The 20,707-nt window shown below is 41.3% G+C and overlaps 1 protein-coding gene across 1 annotated transcript in view; it reads left to right on the top strand.

Moving 5' to 3' along the window:
• Positions 1-2,848: 2,848 nt before the first annotated feature.
• adgrl2a (adhesion G protein-coupled receptor L2a) overlaps positions 2,849-20,707 on the top strand; it is a gene marked incomplete at its 5' end in the record, with an annotated part of 71,092 nt that continues 53,233 nt past the window's right edge. Inside the window, one exon of the mRNA XM_079267601.1 lies at positions 2,849-2,924. Within this exon, the coding sequence (XP_079123727.1) occupies positions 2,849-2,924 (76 nt within the window). The remainder of the gene's footprint in view (positions 2,925-20,707) is intronic.

The following is a 20,707-nucleotide window of genomic DNA, read 5'->3' as shown; positions in this document are numbered from 1 at the left end:
GGTAGTAAGCCAAGTAGGCATAGCATCAGGCTTTGAATCTGCACTCGGCAGGTATGTATCCCATAGTGTCTGTGTTTTCATTCACTGCACGCACCACAGAGGTCACAGAGTGAAACAGATGCAAAAGGGAACCACATTTCATGAAAGAGCGACAAGGGATGGTGGGGAAACAAAACCAATATTTCCGAGCGACAGCTAAATTAATTAAATGCAACAAACAACACCTCAAGTGGTTGTGCCTTTGGGAATCTGCTTTGTAAAATGTTAAAAACAATCACCACCAAAGATGTCTCTCCATTCTCCTGCGATATTACTGTTTCCTGTTGCGCTGTACATAAAGTTAGATAACAAACAACTCGTGTAAACTTATTACCGGGGACGTTGGGTTATTGTGCACCACGAAATCATTTAATATTCTGTAATATAAATCATATTATTCTCACTCGCATGCAAATGTGTGTGTGATCCAAGTATTGTCTGTCTAGTGGACAACACAGTCAGACTTTTGTTGCGTGGCTGAAGCTCCTTAAGCCTACGGTATATGCTCACTGAATACAGCTTTATTGTGGACACAATCTGCTTAAGGCCTATTTATACATGTATGGACCTTGAGTGGAGACTGATTAGTTGTAGCCACTTGCCTAATAAACTTAATTGGTGCCACATCCACTGATCAGGGTTAGGGTTTTGTTGAAATCCAATAGAATCCAATATGCTTGGTCTCCCTGGTTATCTTTCGTTTGTCGAGTCTCACGACTGCATATTATTCCATAGAAGCTAAATACACCGTGGCTGCATGTACTCTGCTCTTGTTAACCTCTTTTAAATGACTCTAGAATTAGAGGTCTCAGGTGAGACGTAATGTCATACTAGATGTGCTGATTATGGCAGGCTTAATTACAACTTTGTTGGCTAATGTCTGCGCTCTGCATGTTTTCTCGGCGATGAATTGTTTCGCTGTCTCAGAACTCAGACAAAACAGATCAAAGAATCTTCAGGCCGTGGATATTCTCCAGAGTGGAGGAGGCAGCCGAAGCTGATTTGTGCTGCTCTGACTGTAAATTCTGACAAGCAGAATTTCTCACCGTCTTTTCAGTTGAGCTCTCTCATTTGCTGTTAGTATGATGGATAGCACACACTGTGCCTTGAATCTTAACAAACAATTGCAGGCTGTATACACACACAAGAAAATGGCATGTTGTTTTTGAATGTGCTAAAAAAGAAAGAAAGAAAAAAACAGTTTCTAATGGGGTCCTATGTGTCTTGTTGCCAGAGTGATGCCATATCCCATGGTGAATGTGCTAAGGGTTCATGGGAGTGAGAGGAGTGAGCTTAGCCCGGCAGTGTAAACACACAGACAAAAGGGAGCCGTTAGTAGTGTGAAACGCATGCCTGGGCGCGCAGGTAGGCATTCGGTTTCGCCCTACACAGCTCCAGCACTGTATCCATGACAGGGAGGAGGCCATTTGCTTTTGTAGCGAAAGAGAGCAAAAACAAACATTCAAACAAACTAGCACTAGAGGGACAGGTATGGATGAGCTGGGGAGAGAGGAATTCTGGGTTGTGGAGATGAGAGGGAGGGGGTGTTGGGGAAGGAGAGATAAGGTGGTTTGTGGTCAGTCAAAACAGAGAGAAATGAGCATTTGCTCGGGAGTGTTTCTTTACTTGTTTGTTTGGCTTGGGCACGGGGGTGGAAAGAGTCACAAAACACAAGTCAAATACAAGTACTGTAGTACTGTTACATTTGAACCTCTGCTGAAGTGGAAGGGAGCTGCAAATAGTTTTGAAATTCTACTTAAAAAGCACCATAATGCAACTAATTATAAAAAGGGGATGTTTAAATAGCCATGTAGACATTCTAAAAATAACAGTGTTTGACCACAGACGTACTGCACATCCACTGCTATTATAAAATAGTTTTTCCATTTATTACTCAGACAAGGACCAAGCTAATGCAAACCAATATGACTGGAGCAGGATGAAAAGCTTTTTGGCTAATGTTCACCAAGCAATTACCATGGCTATTTTTAGCATTTAATGTTACTGTTAGTTAATTTAACATTTCCTTTGTTATGATTCCGTGTCAATTTACAGCTGGTCAGTTCCTGATGCAACTCTTCTGGAGAGTCGACATCATTTTTACTGCAAGGGCTGATTTGAAATTTCTATCTGCGGAAAAGCTTTTGTTTGTTCCACAATCCAGTGCATTGTTGTAATGAGAAGTCTCAGCACACAGTGAACATGTAAAAAACCTCACTGATATCTTAACTTGTGTTGTGGGAAAGTACAAATCTTACAGAATTGAAAGATTTAGAAATGCTCAAAAAAGTATAAATATGTACTTTGTAAAAGGTAGAGAAAGTATAATTTGACACAACCCTGACAAGGTTAGCACCACAAGAAGATGGATTGGGGCGGGTCTTATTTGTTAGATGACTACGCTGGTCCCACCCCTCCCTGCCTGTGAAATGGTTAGCATTCACCAGCCATGTAGGGATTTCCCTTCTCAGGATTATTGACCTTCCGGGCTTATTTTAGTGGCTTTCCGTGGGTTAGTAGCATTTCACAGCTTACGGTTTGACACATTTCTGCAGCGGAATGTAAATGCGGCATCAAGTGCCTTGTGGCAAGAGTGTGTGACAGGGTGAATTCCTCTGTGAAATCACACAGGGACAGAGCTCACCACGTGGAATAAATTTCATCCTTGAACTGAACAACTCTCTTTGTCTGCTCCACAGGTGAGAGGATCAATGATGAGCATCTCTGAGACCAGTTGGCTTGGACTTTTTTAATCAGAACCATTTTTAGTCACACACAAACCTGCCACAAACCATCAACGCCGGGCGCCATGGCATGCTCCCTGCTGAGACTACAAACCTTCTGCTGGTTTCTCATCACACTAACCCAAGTGCACTCCACAGAGGGTAAGTACATATGAAATTGTTGTTTTTTGTGTTCTGATATGTTCTCGTGCCAGTGTTCTTATAGCGTATTTACAATGAGTTTTGTTTCAGACTCAAAGACAGCTAGTGCCCTAAAATATTCTTTGCTATTGTTTTAATGAGGAATATAGCATGAGCGGTGAAATTGTGATTCAAGCCAAAGCATGCGCCGGTATATAGGCCGCACCCGATGATCTGTAAAAGGAAAAATAATTTGTACATAGATAAGCTGCACCGGTCTATAAGCCGCAGGTTTCCCCATTGAACAGCAAGATGCTTTTAACAGTACTAAAGTTGTCTTCTTCTCTGAACATCATAACATGTCGCTAGCTTCTAAGCTAATTTTAACATTACGGCCAATGGGGAAATGCTAACCGCGATTAGCATTAGCGAATATAATATATATTCGTACATCTTTTCATGCAGACATACTTACAGACTAAGATCTCTCAAGGCTACCAAACGGAAGAAGTAAAACGAAGCAGCGTGTCTTCTCATTAGAATCTAAAAGTAACGAGGCAATAACTGTTGTTGCTCGTAGCTCGTAGCAGATAGCTTCTGAATACCGTAGCTGTTGTGCTAGCAGCTAGCAGGGCTACGAGCAACAACAGGACTCAGGACAGCAGAGTTATATTGCAAACCAAGATGATTTATTTCTCTCACTCAAAAACACGCACACAAAAACGCGCAATAACTGTTGTTGCTCGTAGCTCGTAGCTCTGCTAGCTGCTAGCACAACAGCTACGGTATTCCGAAGCTACGAAAACACGCAGGATCGCTATTGATCGCTATCGCCTTCGTCCTCCTGTGCACTAAAACCATTGAAGTCCTCTTCAGTGTCGGAATTAAACAGCCTCAAAGTTGCTTCGTTCGTGCTTGCAGTCCGTGTTTCATCTGCACCCTCAGTGTCACTTTGCTCCTGAGGCAAATCCGCCCTTGAGCTTGCACTGTCCTCCTCATTGCACTGTCCTCCTCATCTCGTAGTAGTCCAGCCTTTCGGAACCCGTTGGTGATGGTGGATTCTTTCACACTGCTCCACGCTGTTAGGATCCACTGGCAGACTTGAGAAAAAGTTGCTCTCATGCAGCGTGTCTACGTTGCTCATAGCTCTGAATAGCATTTACGGCTAACTGGCTTGGCCAGTTGCTGCTAGCACAACAACTATTCAGAGCTATGAGCAACAGCAGTTATTGCCTCATATCTTTTCGTTTGGTAGCCGTGAGAGACCTTAGTCTGTAATGCAAGTATGTCTGCATGAAAAGATGTACAAAGATATATTATATATTCGCTAATGCTAATCGCGGTTAGCATTTCCCCATTGGCGGTAATGTTAAAATTAGCTTAGAAGCTAGCGAGTCGGACATGTACTGTTAAAAGCATCTTGCCGTTCAACCTTTTTTGTTAACAGTCCTAGTGAGAGGTTGGTCAAAGGTACTTCATCCATATTGTAGCGACCCTGTCAGTAACAGCTGGTAGCAGAGGGGTTGCTGGTAGCAACTGTTCTGTGTCGGGAGCTAGTAAATGTTGTGTTAGACCGGAACCGGAAGTTGCGGTTGTTGTGGCGGAGAAAAGCTAGGAAAAATCTGTATATAAAGCGCACCGGACTATACGCCGATGCCTCAAAGCGTGGGGTAAAAAGTAGCGGCTTATAGTCCGAAAAGTACGGTAATGCTGCTCTGAGGACAGTGGGCACAGGCGGATGGGGGATAATCTTGAGTGGTTTCATTAGTTGGTAAATTGTGATTTGTCTGAGATTTTCTGCTTGAAAGCGTCAGTTGTTCCCAGTGGCATCAGAGCTGGATCCATTTGTAGATGCCTCGCTAAGATGTTTCTTCTCATGGCAGACGCACACAGATTTCACACCTCGAAACATATAAAGCTTGAATGTATTTTAATCACAGTGGGTTTAGCTTTGATGAAATCACTCTCAGCTGTCTTGTAATTACAAGATTTATGCATTCAAAACCATATCTCATGAACTGTATCCTGTACATGTTAGAATAGAGGTGCATTACTTTAGATGCTTGAAGATTAGATTTAGAATCAACTGGCATCTTTGCAGTGCAATGTATCAAAAGCGTCACTGCAGCTTGGTTTGTTGGTGCCAACTGTTGAAGCTCCAGCCAACTGTTCACGATACCTGCTTTGCTCATTTTTAAAAACATGCAGTCATGTAAGATTATTTATTCAAGTTTGGAAGGTGTTGATTCAGCAAGATGCCTACCATAATACACTATAATGAGTCACACCATATGTGTTTCCTATGTATCATCTGGCTTAGATTTGATCTTTTCTAAATTAAGTGCTGGTCTCTATAGGCTTCAGTGGATTAAGAAAATCACATAAATGTGGTTGTACATATGTATTCCATATCCTGTATGTCGGAGCTTTGACGTACCATTTCAGAAACCTCATTTGAAGATAACCATTTGCAATTTCAAAGCCTAGGTACATAGAAATAAACATATTCAAGGGGCAGGAAAAACAAGTCACCACCGGAGTTTCTGTCTCCGGTTTCTGCTTTCACCAGGCCCCTCATAGAATTCAGTTGGTAGTGTTTGAAAGATGTGAGGGCAGTGAGGGACCTTGGCATTACACCGCTAACTCCTAATGCTTGGTTAGGGTGCATCTGCCAAATGGTATGCGATAAGGTTAATCTTGGTACTTGGTCCTTTTCTGCGGATAGTACCCCCTCAGTCATAGCTAATCGAAATAGTGTGACAATGTGTGAAACTGCTGTAGTATCATCTTCAACCTGACACTCGCTGAATCCGTTCAGTGTACACCATCATTTTGCTGGCTGCCGTTAAAATCTGGGTTGAGTGATTTAAAAAAACAAATTGCGACCGTTAATTGACCGTAGTCTGGTTTGTGAAGGATGTCTCGTGCCGAGCTAGTGACGACTCGCTCTGACTAATCTGTGGTCCGCAGTGTTTTAACTGTATTGACGCAGTTCGCTTCGAACCTCGACCGAGGTGGTACTAAAAAAAGTGCCAGGTAGCATCCACAATGTTTGCGAAATGAAAACCAAAAAAAGAACGGGTTCCAAGCGTTTCAAGTCATGTGGCATTTGTACATTTTATGAGACTCCTTGCTGACATGTGATTGAGAGGTGACACTCCCCAGGCAAACAGAGGGAGTGAGCAGTGACTGTCGATTATATTCAACTTCATTTTCATTGCACAGTAGTACAGGTTTAGGTAGTGCATGAGGAAAGTCGTTTTCCAAATGAGAAGGAAAGAAGGAGTTAAACTGACAAAGGAATAAACCCATTTTATTGAGATTTGTCATTCACCTTTCTTCCACTTGTTGGTTCCCATCCGCCCTTTCCTCCCTCCCATTCCCCTGGCCAACAACAGAGATCAGTCCAGAAACAGTTCATTACAAACAATATCCCCAAGTCAACATGCTTCATTAAACTGCGTCTACCCCTAATATCTTTTTAATGCATTTTTATAATTGAATTAAATGGGCTTGTGGAAGGCTGTAAATAGTCTTAAGTTTGTTTTTGTTTCGCCCTTGTTTTCAGTATTTGAAGGAAGAGATACTCACAGCCAAGATAGAAACTAACTGTGGGCGTTTGTGTTCCTCTCTATTCTCCCTCTATACAATACATGCCCTGTTCTTCACTTACTACTGCATTGGTTCGACATCTACACACGACTGTGGTCTGGATTTGCACAGCTGTCATCTCAAGCCTTTCATCTCCCATTTTCATTATTTTATTCACGTCTGAAAAAAAACGCTTGTATGCATCCACAACCCCTGCAGCCTAGCGAGTGACATTAGTTCCTAACATTGATTTGGCGTACCATTTTAATTATGATATATATATATATATATATATATATATATATATATATATATATATACATATGGCATAGTGTTATATATATCAAAGGAGCTTTTGAACCGAAAGATGGTGTAGAATTAACCATGCTTTACTGGAGATATCATTTGTTTTTTTTCCGTCCCTTTTATGAGCCGCTTCTCTTTATAGCTATTTATTTACAGTCATGTTACAACTGCTAAGACAATATTCATTATTTTTTTTAGAACTACTAAAACTTGAATCATTATCTGTTACAATATAGGTAGTTTTACACACTGCGATTGTTCTCGTAACATGAATTTGAGCCGGCGCTCTTGCAGTATGTCTGTAATCCTAGATAAACCCAGGAGGGCCTTGTTGTGACATAGGTACTGTAATCAATATCAAGATCAGTATTGACATGATAATATGAGACTTAATGTAAGCTGGGCTTTGGTTATAACATACAATTCAAACATTTTCCCAGTTTTAAAGGGTCATCAAGTGTAAATTCTACAAGTTGGCGTCGAAGTAATTTTAGAGGCACAGATTTGACTCATCACACGGAGCCCTACTCAGCCTGTTTAAACAGCTGCATCATGCGTTCTATTGCTCTGGAGGGAGATTTTCAAAGTCTGATAATGCCATCATGCAGCTCATTTTTTTAAGAAAGTTAAGTCTGCGTCACAAACTGGGGGTGTGGAGTTTGAGCGACATGGATATTTAACAGGCAGGGAGAGTTGAACAATATATATTAATGAGTTGGATTAGGGATTAGGATTGTAACCAGTTTCTATTGTAGTTTAGGGACTAAATGACAGGATACATCGGCCTTTGCTGCATCAATTCTAACCTTTTATTAAAATCTCGCAGGTTCTCAAATGTATGGTTGTGAAATACTGAATTGCTGAATTGTCCCTTTAAATCTCACTACACAACATTCCTTTGAGTCATTTTCAACCCAGATGAGCACTTGATGGTAGATGAGAGATAGGTGAGGAGGTACAAGACATCTCTGTCTATCACTTTAATCAGAATGCTTTACTCTGACCTGCTTTGATATTGTTTTGCATCAACACGAGTTTGCCCTCAGGCATTCAGAGTGATCTTCTTTGAAGCTGCAGGTTAATTTCCTTTTGTCCTGCCGGTGTCCTCTGCGGATGTCACCATAGCAACCCAACAAAAATGAGATGAAGGTGTAATTTATGAAGTAATAATGTTTTTTTCTTTTTTTGCAAAATGTAAAAAACCAAAGGTGATTTTCCCCACCAAACACATGGTTAAATTGGCTCACATGTCTTCCGAAATAATTTAGTCAATTCTGGTGGGGTTGAAGGGATTTGGCTGTATCAGCAACAGAATAACAATTCACACCTAGCTCAGGCACACGCTCTCTTCAAAGGCTTTCCAGAAGATTGTTAGAATTACAGTGAGACAGAATTAGAGAGCAGAGCAAGGATTCTGTGTCAAGAGCTGGGAGGGCAATTTTTGCAACAAGCTCGACCGAGTGCCAAGAATATACCAGTAGAAAATGTGTCTGTTGTTACATTGGTGTTGTTCTACCTACTTGTGATCAACTTTACGGTTTTGATCAAAGTAATGTGACGAGCCTCTTTATCATATGGCGGCGCGGGTTTAAGGGTACATACAGAGTTGGCCATGATATAAAAGCTGCGTTTCAGTGGCAGAACTTGTTTCAACAAGTCTGGCACAGAGAATACTTGAGGTACTTGAGGTTTCTCAAGGGCAACAGGGAAGGGCACCTTTAAAAGTCGTCTTTTTGTACCATGTGAAAGGAAAATAGAAGAGACTTAAAGCCTTCATCTCAAAGTGAATGGAGTGAAATAGACAATCAAGGTGTTCTGAAATGTAATTACTGGAAGTAAAAGCCCAGGGCTTATTGTGAGACCGAATCTACGAGAACAGGATCCATCACCTCCCAGTGCCGTGCCACCACCTATTTGCTCTTACTAGCCTTTTCTTGTAACCATGAAAGCATATTTCTAGAAAGTCCTGAAAATGGACATTCCTTCATTTTTGTTACGCTCTGAGAACCTCCCGCACTCATTCCATACTTAATTGTGTTCGGGCAGGCTGATAGTCGTCATGGATGGTATTCAGATTAGTATCTAGCAGGTAACTCTAACTGTTGTTCAAAAGCAAAGGTACTATATCTGTTTACCAATAATCTGCTTTTTATTCTTCCCACTAGGTGCCGCTCAATAGCTCAAGAGACAAATTCAAAATACTATCTGTCAAGTGTCAATGTGTAGAACCGTGGGCTGTAGGCTTGTTCTTTGAAGGACTCATTTGTGCCAGAGTTGTGTCCGTGGAAAAGAATAGTGCCCCGCTGCGGCGCCACACTCCTGTTCCCTGACCACTTCATTTGGTATTAAAGGTACTTTGAAAAGGCTGGCCCATAGCTAATTTGCTAAAAGAAGCAAATAATTTCTTTGGTAATTACTATATGAAACGCTTATTTGCCTGTTAAGATTCTATTGGAGACGGCACTAAAACAGTTAAGGCTAAAGGGGAATCTTTCCTTTGTCTCATGTGTCTTTCGTCAACAACTTGTGTCGGTTTTGTTTTCCTACCTCCCGCTTGATGTCATCCTGTATCTTTGTGGCAGACTGTGGAATCTGGCTTCCCGTGGAGCCAGGCAGGCGTGGGGCCTGTGTGCGAAGGCCCACCGTGCTGTCATGTCTCTTTCATCGCCAGCCAGGCTTGGCCAATAAGGAGATAAGCAGACAATGACTGGGAGAGCAAGCAGTGGCAAGGTGTAACCACAGCCCCCGGGTCTCCTCCCTGTCGAGCACTTCAAATCCTCATTAGGATTTTCAGCAAAGGAAGGAGGGCTTTTCTGGATTAGGGCTTTGTCACTGGTGGCTCCATGTTGGTGTTTGTCATGCAAGAGCATTGCAGAGCTCTTGACATTATACCACCCTCCCCCCTCCTACCAAAACAAAGTCCCCCCCCCCCCCCCCCTTCACCTGGCACCGAGGCAGTTAAAAGATGGTCCACAAACCCAGAATGTATGGAGCTCATAATTATTAACTCATTGCCCTTGCCAAAGGTTTTTAACTCCATCCTAGTGACCTATTCTATGCATCTGTGGGTTAGGGCTGCCGCATCAGCATTCTTCGTAATGGTTATTTATGCAGAGATAACCTTGGGAAGCATCGTTAGTTTGTTGTGGGCTGTCGCTGTCCATAACTCTTGGTGGGATCTCGGCCATGACACAGTTGCAGCAGTTCAGACGGGAGACACGGTGCCTTGTTTCAACTCCGAGTGCTACTCTACATGTGTTACTTATAGCACGGACACTGTAAGTGGTATTTTATGAGGCTATTTGCCCCCTTACTTCTCACTTATTTCAAGGTTCCTGAGCCGCATGTCTTTTTCTTTTGCAAGGATGTGGCCATTTGTTTAATTAAGTCATGAGTCTTGCAGACTTCTCTGACAAAACAACAGCACTGTGTTGCTCGGCATGGTGCTCAACCTCTAACATGGTTCCTAATAGGGTTTCAGACTTGTCTAGGAGAGTGGTTCAGCGTGACAGAGCCTCAGACTTAGTGTGAAACCTACCTTCTCTCATCGTTCTCGGTGGTGATCTTTGTGGATAATGGGCATTCACACGGGTCTCACAAGGCCCTCGCTGGGTGGGATCTCAGGCACCCTAGATTAGTCATCTACCCACATGTCCCTATCTGCCTTGTGCTTTACCGTCACGCTTTGTCTCAATTTGTTCTTGCTCAGGTAGAAACATGTGGGCCCCTAACAAGTATATCCCAAACAATCTACAAAATATGTACTGATAACCCATCGAGTCTCCTCTGAATCCCAAATACAGAAAAAACAAATATGACTTATCAATCTCCAGTGCAGTGGTCTATAACCAAAGACCTATTATTCATGGAACATTTATTGTGTTGTGCTTTTGTTGGTTGTCTCTGATCGGGCCGTGGCAGATGTGACTAGCAGTATGTGGGCATTTCTGTATAAGCAGGCTTCAATTTGTCAGAGATATGCCTCCAGTTTTAAAGTTTTTGTTTGCTCCTCTGTTCTTTATTTGCTACCTGTTGTGGCAGAATGAAAAAAAGTGTCTTTAACTTGTAGTGCAAAAGGCATGTGTATTGAGAAAATACCCATAAACACAGTGTTGCTTCCCAGCAAAAACATTCTTTACATCAGAGGTCTTCAACAAGGGGTCCGCGGAGGTACTGCAGGGGGTCCGCGAAATCTTTGGTTGATTAGAAAATAACATTTTTTCTTTTTTTTCTTTTTTCTCTAAACATGAATCTGTCCATTATTTTAATAGTTCAGTATTGTATGAAAGATAACAGGTGTCTTTATGCATGGCAGTGGTACTAATAGGCCATCACTCATTTTTCGTTTCCACGTTTAAAATGAAAACATCAATTTGAATCGCTTGTGTGCATGATTATCATGCAATTGACAGACAATGTTGATATTGGCATTGGTATCAGCTGACACGGTATGTTTATAAAAGGCAGTGGCACGGCCTCCCTACTCACTGAACCTGTTTAAAATGAAAACATGAATATATGAACCTGTGTATTATTTGAATAGCTTAGTAATGAATCCACAATAAAGAGGTATGTTTATACACGGTACTAGGCCCATTTAATATAAAACAATTTTATACAATATATATAGTCGGGGGTCCCTGCTCCATCTCTCTATCAGTTTGGGGGTCCTTGGCATGAAAAACGTTGAAGACCCCTGCTTTACATTATAAAGTGAAAGGCATCAATCTGGTGCACTTTGAGAGCAAATTAGGAGGCTAGGTCTATGAAGAACTGTTTGCTCTTGTAAACCAATCTGTGCTCTTGTTCTTGAAGTGGTAGAATCTAACTAAGTGCATTTTGGCTACTAATACTGTACTTCAGTACAATTTTGCGGAGTTTGCATGTTCTCCCGTGGCAGTGTGGGTTCTCTCTCTCCCATAGTCTAAAGACATGCAGTTTATGTTAATCGGCAACTCTAAATTGCCTGTAGGTGTGAACATGAGCGTGAATAGTTGTCTGTCTTCATTATTTATTAGTTATACAAAATATAAATCAACTAATAAACTGTGAGCTATTATCAGTAAATAAATCAATAAATATGCAAAGTAGTTCAACATTTCTCCACCTTTACCAGCTGCAACAATAAAGTGATGAACACATTAATAATTATATATAGTACAATGTTATAGGCCCATCATTTGAAATGGGCCATTCTGCATGATGAGTATACTTTTACTTTTGGTACTTTAACACTTTTTGTACTTTTTTAATGCAGGATTTTTACTTTATCATCAAATAATCAACACATTGGTTGTATAAATATGGAAAGAAGTCACACTTACAAAGCATTGTAACGAGAGGGGGACAGTGTTTCGACACAGGTCTGGTGGGTTGCCGACACCGAGCATTTAGATCAAAACCTCGGGAAGAGGGGTGCGAGGGGTGCTCTAAGCTGACCTTCACTTTCCGAGCCGAACTCGAGCCGTTCACTGCGCACCACTTTGGAGGAAATGCGCCCAGAGAGAGCCAGCCAGCCAGCCCACTCGTTGAGAAGTGTTACAAAATTATAGGTTCATTACGAAACATGGTGCGGAACAAAATAGACGTTGGTGGGCCGCCACAGTCTAGGTCATTAATGGGAAGCACTACAACAGGCTATTAGGCTCTGTAATGTTTTTTATGTTGGAAGAGCCTGTGTACTGGACATCAAGGACTGCAGACAGACCTCACGCAAGGACTGCTCATGACGTCTGGAAGAATATTTTTGATTATCCACTGTAGATGGTATTTCAAACAGGAACCAGCAAGTACACCTCGCGCCAGCCAAATGAGCCAGCTCAGCTGGTCAAAGGGCAAATGCGGCTTGGTTTCCTGTTTGCTGCTGTAATACGGTGGAATTTTAAGGTGATTAGACTGCAGCCTTCAGGTCACATGGAGTGCAGCCTTGCAATATTAACCAGTTGCCTATATAGGCCTGAGCCTTTTTTGTAGATTAGAGACAGATGCCAACAATTTACTCTTAATGTGCATGCTGTTTCACACTGTAAATTACATGTTTTTATCAATGTAAGCAATTTAGTCCCTCGGCACCATCTGGTTTCAGCAACAAGAGCAACCGAGGCATGAGTTTATTGAAGTGGTCTTTTGTGAACTGCTATTTATGAAACCATTGACTGATGCCTGTCAGTTTTCCATTCCACATCAGCTGAAATGCTCGATGTAAACAACAACAAACTACAAGTGTTCAGGGGGTATGTAATCATGCTTTCATTGTGAGGTTGCTGTTGAAAGGCCTGTTCACTGAAGCACAGGAAAGAGTGGTTATGGTTTGGATGCCATGCTATGAAAACTGATTGTAGAACTGATAATGACAGATTCTGTTAAGGGAACATAATATTGTCAAAGGCTTAAGATTTCACAGATTTTACAGTTTATGCTTGAAAGTCAGATTGAAGATACCCCTGCTTGCCCTTTGTGGAATCCTCTTTGTCCTCTTGCTTTCAGTCCTGATTTAGAGCAGCTATAAATCCTGAAGAGGCTCCTGTAAACGAGGGGTGGTGAAACTACGCCCATAAATATAAAGGATTTAGAACCAGGGCCTTTTGAAGGAACTCTGAGTGCCCATTTATGAAGCTTGTTAACTTTTACTGACACATTCAGTATTTTCTCCTTATCGGCTTTTCTTTGGGGTGAAGATTGTCCAAAACCTGCTTGACCAAAGCCAGGCTGCTATAATGTGCTGTGAGACAATAATACAATTGTTTTAGCTCATTGCCCCATATTTGTAGGTCATCATTTGTACGAAAGAAGTCATGAAGTGCGGGTTTACTTGCTATCAAACATACCATACACCAGGTCGGGCCATTTGTGCTCTGGTAGATCGCTACGACTTGTCCGTGTGTGACTCGGCTTTTGACCTCCTGAGTCATCATGACCCCTGAGTGCGTCCGTATATCAAGGGTGTGGACCTCTGCTCTTAAACCCCCCCCCCACACAAGTAAATAATTGGCTGAAGAAAATAGATAATAGTCAAAGATGGATTTCAACTGCTGAGACTTTACGAATCAATATCGACTGATAAGTAATTTTCAATCAAACTCTCTTAGTATATTAAGTCGTCTTATAATACTGACTCAGCACAACTGGACCATTGCCTCTTGCTTAATAGTTGCTCTTGTACCCTAATTGCCATCACACACACACACACACACCACAAGCCCCCAAATTATTTTTTAATAGCCAACGACCAATAATTAAGGCCAATAAGCATGAGAAATTTCTGATAAATCCTTAAATGAGAACTTCAAAGTGCTCCTGCTGTGACACGTGAGGGCTAAAAACAGATGGAGGAGTGAAGCAGGCTTAGTCTGTGGAATTGATTCAAATGGGGTTCATCCACATTTCTCATAAAAAAATGTTGGGGGGAACCATCTTTTGAATGTTATAACAATCAGTTCACTGAAGGGAAAAAATGCATATGAGACGGAAGGTCATCAAGATAATATTCAGCCTCTGGATTATAATGAATAGCAGCCAATAAATCCTTGATGAATTGAAACAAGAGTACAATTCAATTTTCGCTTGGCCAGCTTTCTCTCCAAGTATTATGAGATAGAATCCTTGAACCGCAGGAAATCTAAGGATAATAGTCCCTTGAGCAAAGAAAAGAAAGAATTCTTTCATCAAAAAATAGATAAAGTAAACACAATTTTTTGCTTTGTGTGGCATTTGTCAGAGAAATACTCAATAGGTGTGCAGAATATGTGCATAACCTTGAGTGAGTCCAGTGAGGAGACAAAAGCTAAGGAGGCTATGTATCTGAGTAAAGTAGTGTTGTGTCACATAACAATCCACCCAACCTGGAAGGTAGCAAGACTGCAGTCTAGTCTGAATAAGAGCTGCATAAAGAATTCAGTTGGAGCAGCAGTCGTGTCATCAGGGCATGACTACCCAGTTGGTCAGGGAATTTAAATGCCAGGTGGGGGTCAGTTGAAGCACTTGCTGAATAATGTGGCACAAATGCATACATATGAGTCCCGGGAAGAGGAACCACTGCTGTGGTCTGCTTGAGGAAGTACACTTTGGGAATTCAAACCAAGCAGATGGAGCATTCTCATTTGTGTGTACTGCCACTGGTGACCCATAGGGAAATGCTTCCTTATTGAATTGAGGACCATCAAACGCTTCTTTGGAGCAGAGAAGGAAGTCTGGTCAAGAGTCAATTATTTTTCATAATTTGTAATAGAAACTTTGGAAATAATATAGACCAGAGGAAAAGTTGACAAACACATAGCAAATCCATTCTGAGAGGTCTTAGGGAGAGAAAAAAATGACTCACATCCTTATCACGTTTGATATCTTCTGAAATTGTATCACTGATAAGGCTGAGTAATGAGGTCTAAAGAGCTTGCAGCCGCTAAAAGGCACTGTGACTCCTAGCAGGGACTGCACTATGTCAATTCTCCTCAGGAATGACTCATAGGATCAGTCCACTACTAATCAAATAAAACACATTTAAAGAGTAGTCGGCTCAATATTAATTTGCACACTTTAAACTGTAAGAATCCATTCTATGTCATTTCTTAATTTAGTGTCGGTTTGGAGGATGTTTTCTTCCAGATTATATTGAGTTGAAAGTCTTGACTTGTCCTTGATAATCTTAAAACGTATTGTAATTTAAGGCTCAAATCTACCAGTGACCATTTTTTTAAGGACACAATTTACTGTTTGATGGTCATCACAGCCATTTCATTACCAGAAGATGTCCTTGGTTTTTGTGTGACCTAAAAAAAAAGCACTCCACCTTTTCTCACACACAAATACACACACACACCCGCCGCCTGGCCCCAGGGCTATCCGATATTAGACAGTGAGATGACATTGGGTGCTTGTGCGAGTGCAGCCAGCCGACATGTGCAGATGATGTGAAGTCAACAATGCGTTATGAAAAAAAGGGGATTTATGACCTTGATGAGCCCCATAGAGTTTAATTAGGCCTTAAGGTTGATTTACATACAAGTGTACATGGAATTTGACGAGGCTGTGTTTTCCTGCTGGTGCAGTGCATTATCATTTTGTCTGGCGGCAACACTTGACGCCTTGTATTGGTCCAAATTCTTTCGGATTAGAATGAAGAAAACATAAACCTTTGTTGGCTAGCCGTCTTTGCTGTTGTCCATTTTTTGTTTTTTAACGCAGTAAAATAAGTACGTTTTAAGCTACAGGATCACATTTATTTTCTGTGCAGTGATGGCATTTCCTGTACAGGCTTATGTGTCTACATGTGCTGGTTGAGGATGCGGAATAGAGTTCATGTAAAAAGAGCCTCTGACGGGGTAAATTTCTGCGTAAAGAAGCCCACTTTAACACCAAAAGGGGAACAAAAAAAAAAATCGTGGTCCTTTTTCAAGGCGTCTATTCAGAGAGAAATGACAAGATCTTTTTCAGAGTCGTGTACCTATATCAAAGATGCTCCTGATAGCCCCTCTGCTGTTGCTATGGAAGTAGCGGAGATGTAAATGAACTGGAGTGAATTGGATGGTGGAGAATACCAATGAGGTTGGATTGCTCGTTCTCCTGCTGCTCTTTGCCTCCTCTTCTTTTTCCAATATGTCTCACTGTTTCTGTCTCCCTCTCTCTGTGAAAGTAGGTTTCAAAGACCTTAACAGACATTAACTAGTATTCCACATATTTTGACACTACATAGTGTGATATGGGATCTTCTTTTTTATGGTTTTTTTAACAGCCTATGATAAATTATTCTTGAAATATTTTTTTTTACGCAAGACCACCATTGCTTTGTGCTATTTTTTTATTTGGATGTTTTTATTTGCAGTTGGATGGATGAAATAAGAACAGGAAAATCTATCCCCCCCATACAGAATAACTTTGGGTTCTCACTGATCATCTCTGATATAAATATGAGATAATCTGTGGCACATAAGTCATAGTTTCAACATCAGTTGTCAAAGAGTTTAATAACCTACAGATGGTATGCGCTGAATTACAGAGGAGAACAAACTCTCTACATAACTGACTGTCGTCTGCTGTTAGCCATGCCCAAGAAATGATGTCAGCTTTCGACAGACAAAGTGGGGGGAAAAAATAGAGTTAAAGTTAATGTTTAGAAATTGAAAAGAACAAAATCTGTCAAACCAGTAGTGCAATTCTTTTCCGGAAAGGCCACACAAAGTCAGCAGTCTACCTCATAGCCTGCTGTTTGCAAGATATATGCAATATTTTCTTTCTTCTCCTCCTCTGTGTGGACCTGACTTCTTAAGAATGCATGCTGGTGTAAAGGATATCTCTGGATTATAGAATCAGCACTGTTGGAAGAGTCTCGACTTAAAGGTCTCTTTCCCTTCACAGACCTCCTTTGCTTGTGCCATAGAGAGGAGGGGGCGAAACGATGGGGTGGCAGCTAGACTCAAGCTGCGTTTCCTGTGGCTCCAAGCTAATGCTAGAGGCCACACTTTTCTTTCACCCCAAATCCCCCCAGCAAGTGACCTTGTCTGCTCAGGAGTGCAGAATAATGGCGGGCCAAGCAGAAATGCCAGCTCATTTACAAGCAGCTGTTTAGCTCTCATCAGAACAGCGAGGAGAATCAAAGGGCTGTGTTAACGGTCGATGACAAGCATCAGGAGCGTCCCCCGTCACATTTCTCATTGGCTCTCGACAGAAGAATTATCTGGTTTCACATCAAAATAATCTGGAGACCTCTTTTGTGCTCTGGCCACAATGATGGCAGCGTGAGTGGCTGAATAGGCCTTTTGATCAGCCTCTGCTTTGCCCCTGGACTAACTCTGGAAGCATGTTTAACTCAAGTTACAAAGGGTCATTTTAATATGAAAACCATTTCCTAGAGGCGAGAGAGTCCTGACGAAAAGCACAATAGTTCCTATGTCATTAATGCTGCATAATCAGCGCTGGGCAATAGTGGAATACTTTTATACAACTGAGAAATTCTCAAGTTTGTTGCCCTGATTAAACATACGGCTGTTTCAGATGCTGCATTTTAGCTGTGTATAATTTACATGTTCTTTGATGTCTGTAGTCTGTTTCTCCCTTTTGGGTTTGATCACGGTAATGTCCAGCTTTACGGGACTACATGGGATAAGGTCTCTACATGGCCGATGAAGATCCTAATGACTCCTCGTTTGTGTGAAATAGCAAGACATTTTGCTCATTACCTCTGCTTCAGTGACACTCATATCCTACCAGATGGTCACTTTCCAATTGATTTGGCTCATCTGTGTGAAAAAAAAAAATGAATTAAAACATTAGAGTGCCAGAGAGCAGGGGCATAATGTCTCCACTTTATGTACGGGAGTTTCTCGCAGTCCTACAGCTGCAGACTCTGTATGGGCCTAATCTTATTGCAAAGGTTACACATGGTAGTAAATACCAGTCTGGGAAGCTTTAAATAGAGGTTCCTCATTGGTGTAATAAAGTGCTATCACCCATGGAAATAGAGGCCCTGTGCACCAATCAATGTCAATTACTAGCATGTGATAACAGCATGTACAATAAGCACTTGTCAAAAGGTTGAGTGATCATGTGCTTTAAAGAAACCAAACAGCTGTTTTTTTTAGTGGACAAAACCAAAACTGGCTTTGGTACAAATTTCAACATGTTGGTTGTTAATCATGCGGGTATTTTTTTTTCTTCTTAAAATGTCATTTCAATCTGTGGGTGGAGAGAAAAAAAAATCTGGTTTTGTGCTTTTTCTTCTATTGTGCAATGCAACTGATCATTGCTCAGCTCAACGCTTGCTATGTAGCTGTAGAGGAATTCAAATGCTTTTCTAGTGGTGGGTTGGATGGGTGACTAGAATGCCTGATTAGTGTCAGCATGACCATGATAAGGATCCAACCAGTAATGTCTCTGCTGCACCATGTTGCCATGGTCACAAGATTGAGTTTTCTCACATCGTATTTGATTGACTTGATCCTTTTCTCCCGGTGCTTAATTAGTGCATAGAATGTCCTCATTTGTGATTGACAAGCACCTCTCTATCCAGCCCTTGTCATTGGATGCATATTCCCAGAGTGAAAGTACATCAAAGCTTGTGAACTAACATCTCATATTTCGAAGAGTTGTATCTGAAGGGTGTGCTGCCTGCGAAGAGGCGGGTGCTGAGCTTTGAATCTGAAAGAGTGTCAGTCTGTTTTTGCACCCATGCACCAGTGGTGTGTTCTGTGTGGCGCCATTTTGTTTGCTCAGCAGCCTTTACCCAATAGTCAAAATCGGAGAAGTTACCTGATGGAAAGTAAATCGTTTCCATATGCATTCCCTCATTATTTATGCTAATGACACCATGAGAAAAACAAGGATTCTTTCTGACTCATTTGAATCATTTCATTAGTTATTTAAGTGAGATAGTAAGCATTGTATTTTGGTTTGATTCACTGCGGTCACATTCTTCTGTCGTAATTGCAATGCATTGAACATGAGCGATGGTGTTTTGGTGTTTTCATAATATGCAAACTGAGAAGAGAATTTATTTGAGTGGTCACAAAACAATTATTGCGGGAGCAGATTTTGATTTGTCATTGATGTAGCGCGACATTGTTTCTTTTTCTTTAGCCTCTCATAACCAAGGGATATTCCTGTATATGAATATTGTAATTGAATATATATTCCCCTATATCACACCACTACAGCGTGGAGATATTTTCTGAGGAATCTCCAAAATGTAATTGAATAATTAACCAAAACGTTAGAGAAGACACCCAAGCATTTCTGATTTAATTGTAGACACATTGTAGACTTGCCTCTATTGTTTGCTGCACTGGGTTGTCCCTGTATAGATTTGTCTGTGTCACTCATCTCCCCATGTACTGAAAATACCACCCGACACCAGAGTGAAAAGTAGTTCAGCCACGGGCCTAATCAATGGAGAGAGGCTTTTGGAGGTTGTTTACGAGAATGCTTTTGGTCCGTGATGCACAAACCCAGCTGGCAAATAAAGTATACTTAAGAGGACGGCAATTTTGTTAGATTTCCAGAGATTTGAACACGAAAATGTAGCGTTATTACAGGGCCTGTTATCAGCATGGTTGAGAAGTTCCGTAGTGCATTTCAGTAGGACTCCCACAGTACTCTTCAGCACACATCTATCTCCTCATTGCTCCAGTCCCTGTTTTCCTACTTAAGCAGAGAGTCTGCATCAGTTCTAAATCATAAAACCAGAAGCTGAGACTATAAAGGCTCTGCCGATTTAAGTGTTATAACAGTGTTCCTGAGACACGGCGCATCAGTGGTTTTGGCTGCATATTTGGAGATCAAACTCAAGAGGTCTTGCACATGGCAAAATAACCAGTTCACTTTCAGCCACAAAACAGGCCAGAGCAATGTAATACATCCCACCCAGCCATATGTAACTGCTGCCCAAGTGATCCATGCGAAGACTATTTGACCTCTGAAGTGAGATGAACTAAGAGTCAGTTGATTATATATATAAAATCTGAATCCTAGTTGACATTGTACAAAATGTAATGTGGCATTGACTGGTGTTTTACTTTGGTTTTTATAGTTGCTACACATTATGTTGCTGACTTTTGATGGAGCTATGCTGAAGTGCATTGACATGACCTCGAGATTGGCTGCCAATCCTGTTCCTAACATGCAGTGTTTTCATTTTTTTTCCCACTTGGGCTTTTTCTCTCGAGCCAACATCTCTGATAAATTGTTCATCACCTTAAGCGTTTATTTTTGACTCCAGAGAGAAAAGGGGCAGCAGAAATGAAATATGGCTGAAACCTATCATATCTGAAAGCCTTTACTTTTCCATGCCTATTGGCCACATGAGAAAGTTTGCTGTCAAAGCAAGTAGAAGGAAAAAGAAAAGATCCTTCCCTGATGATTGTATGCTCCCAAACAAATAAAGTCTTACAGAGGTTAGATAGGCAAGCTGCCCCCGCCAT

Source organism: Melanostigma gelatinosum (assembly GCF_949748355.1).
Source record: "Melanostigma gelatinosum genome assembly, chromosome: 4".
In the NCBI taxonomy this organism is placed as follows: Eukaryota; Metazoa; Chordata; class Actinopteri; order Perciformes; family Zoarcidae; genus Melanostigma; species Melanostigma gelatinosum.
The sequence above is the reverse complement of the archived record's forward strand: the minus strand, read 5'-3'. Positions and strand labels throughout refer to the sequence as shown.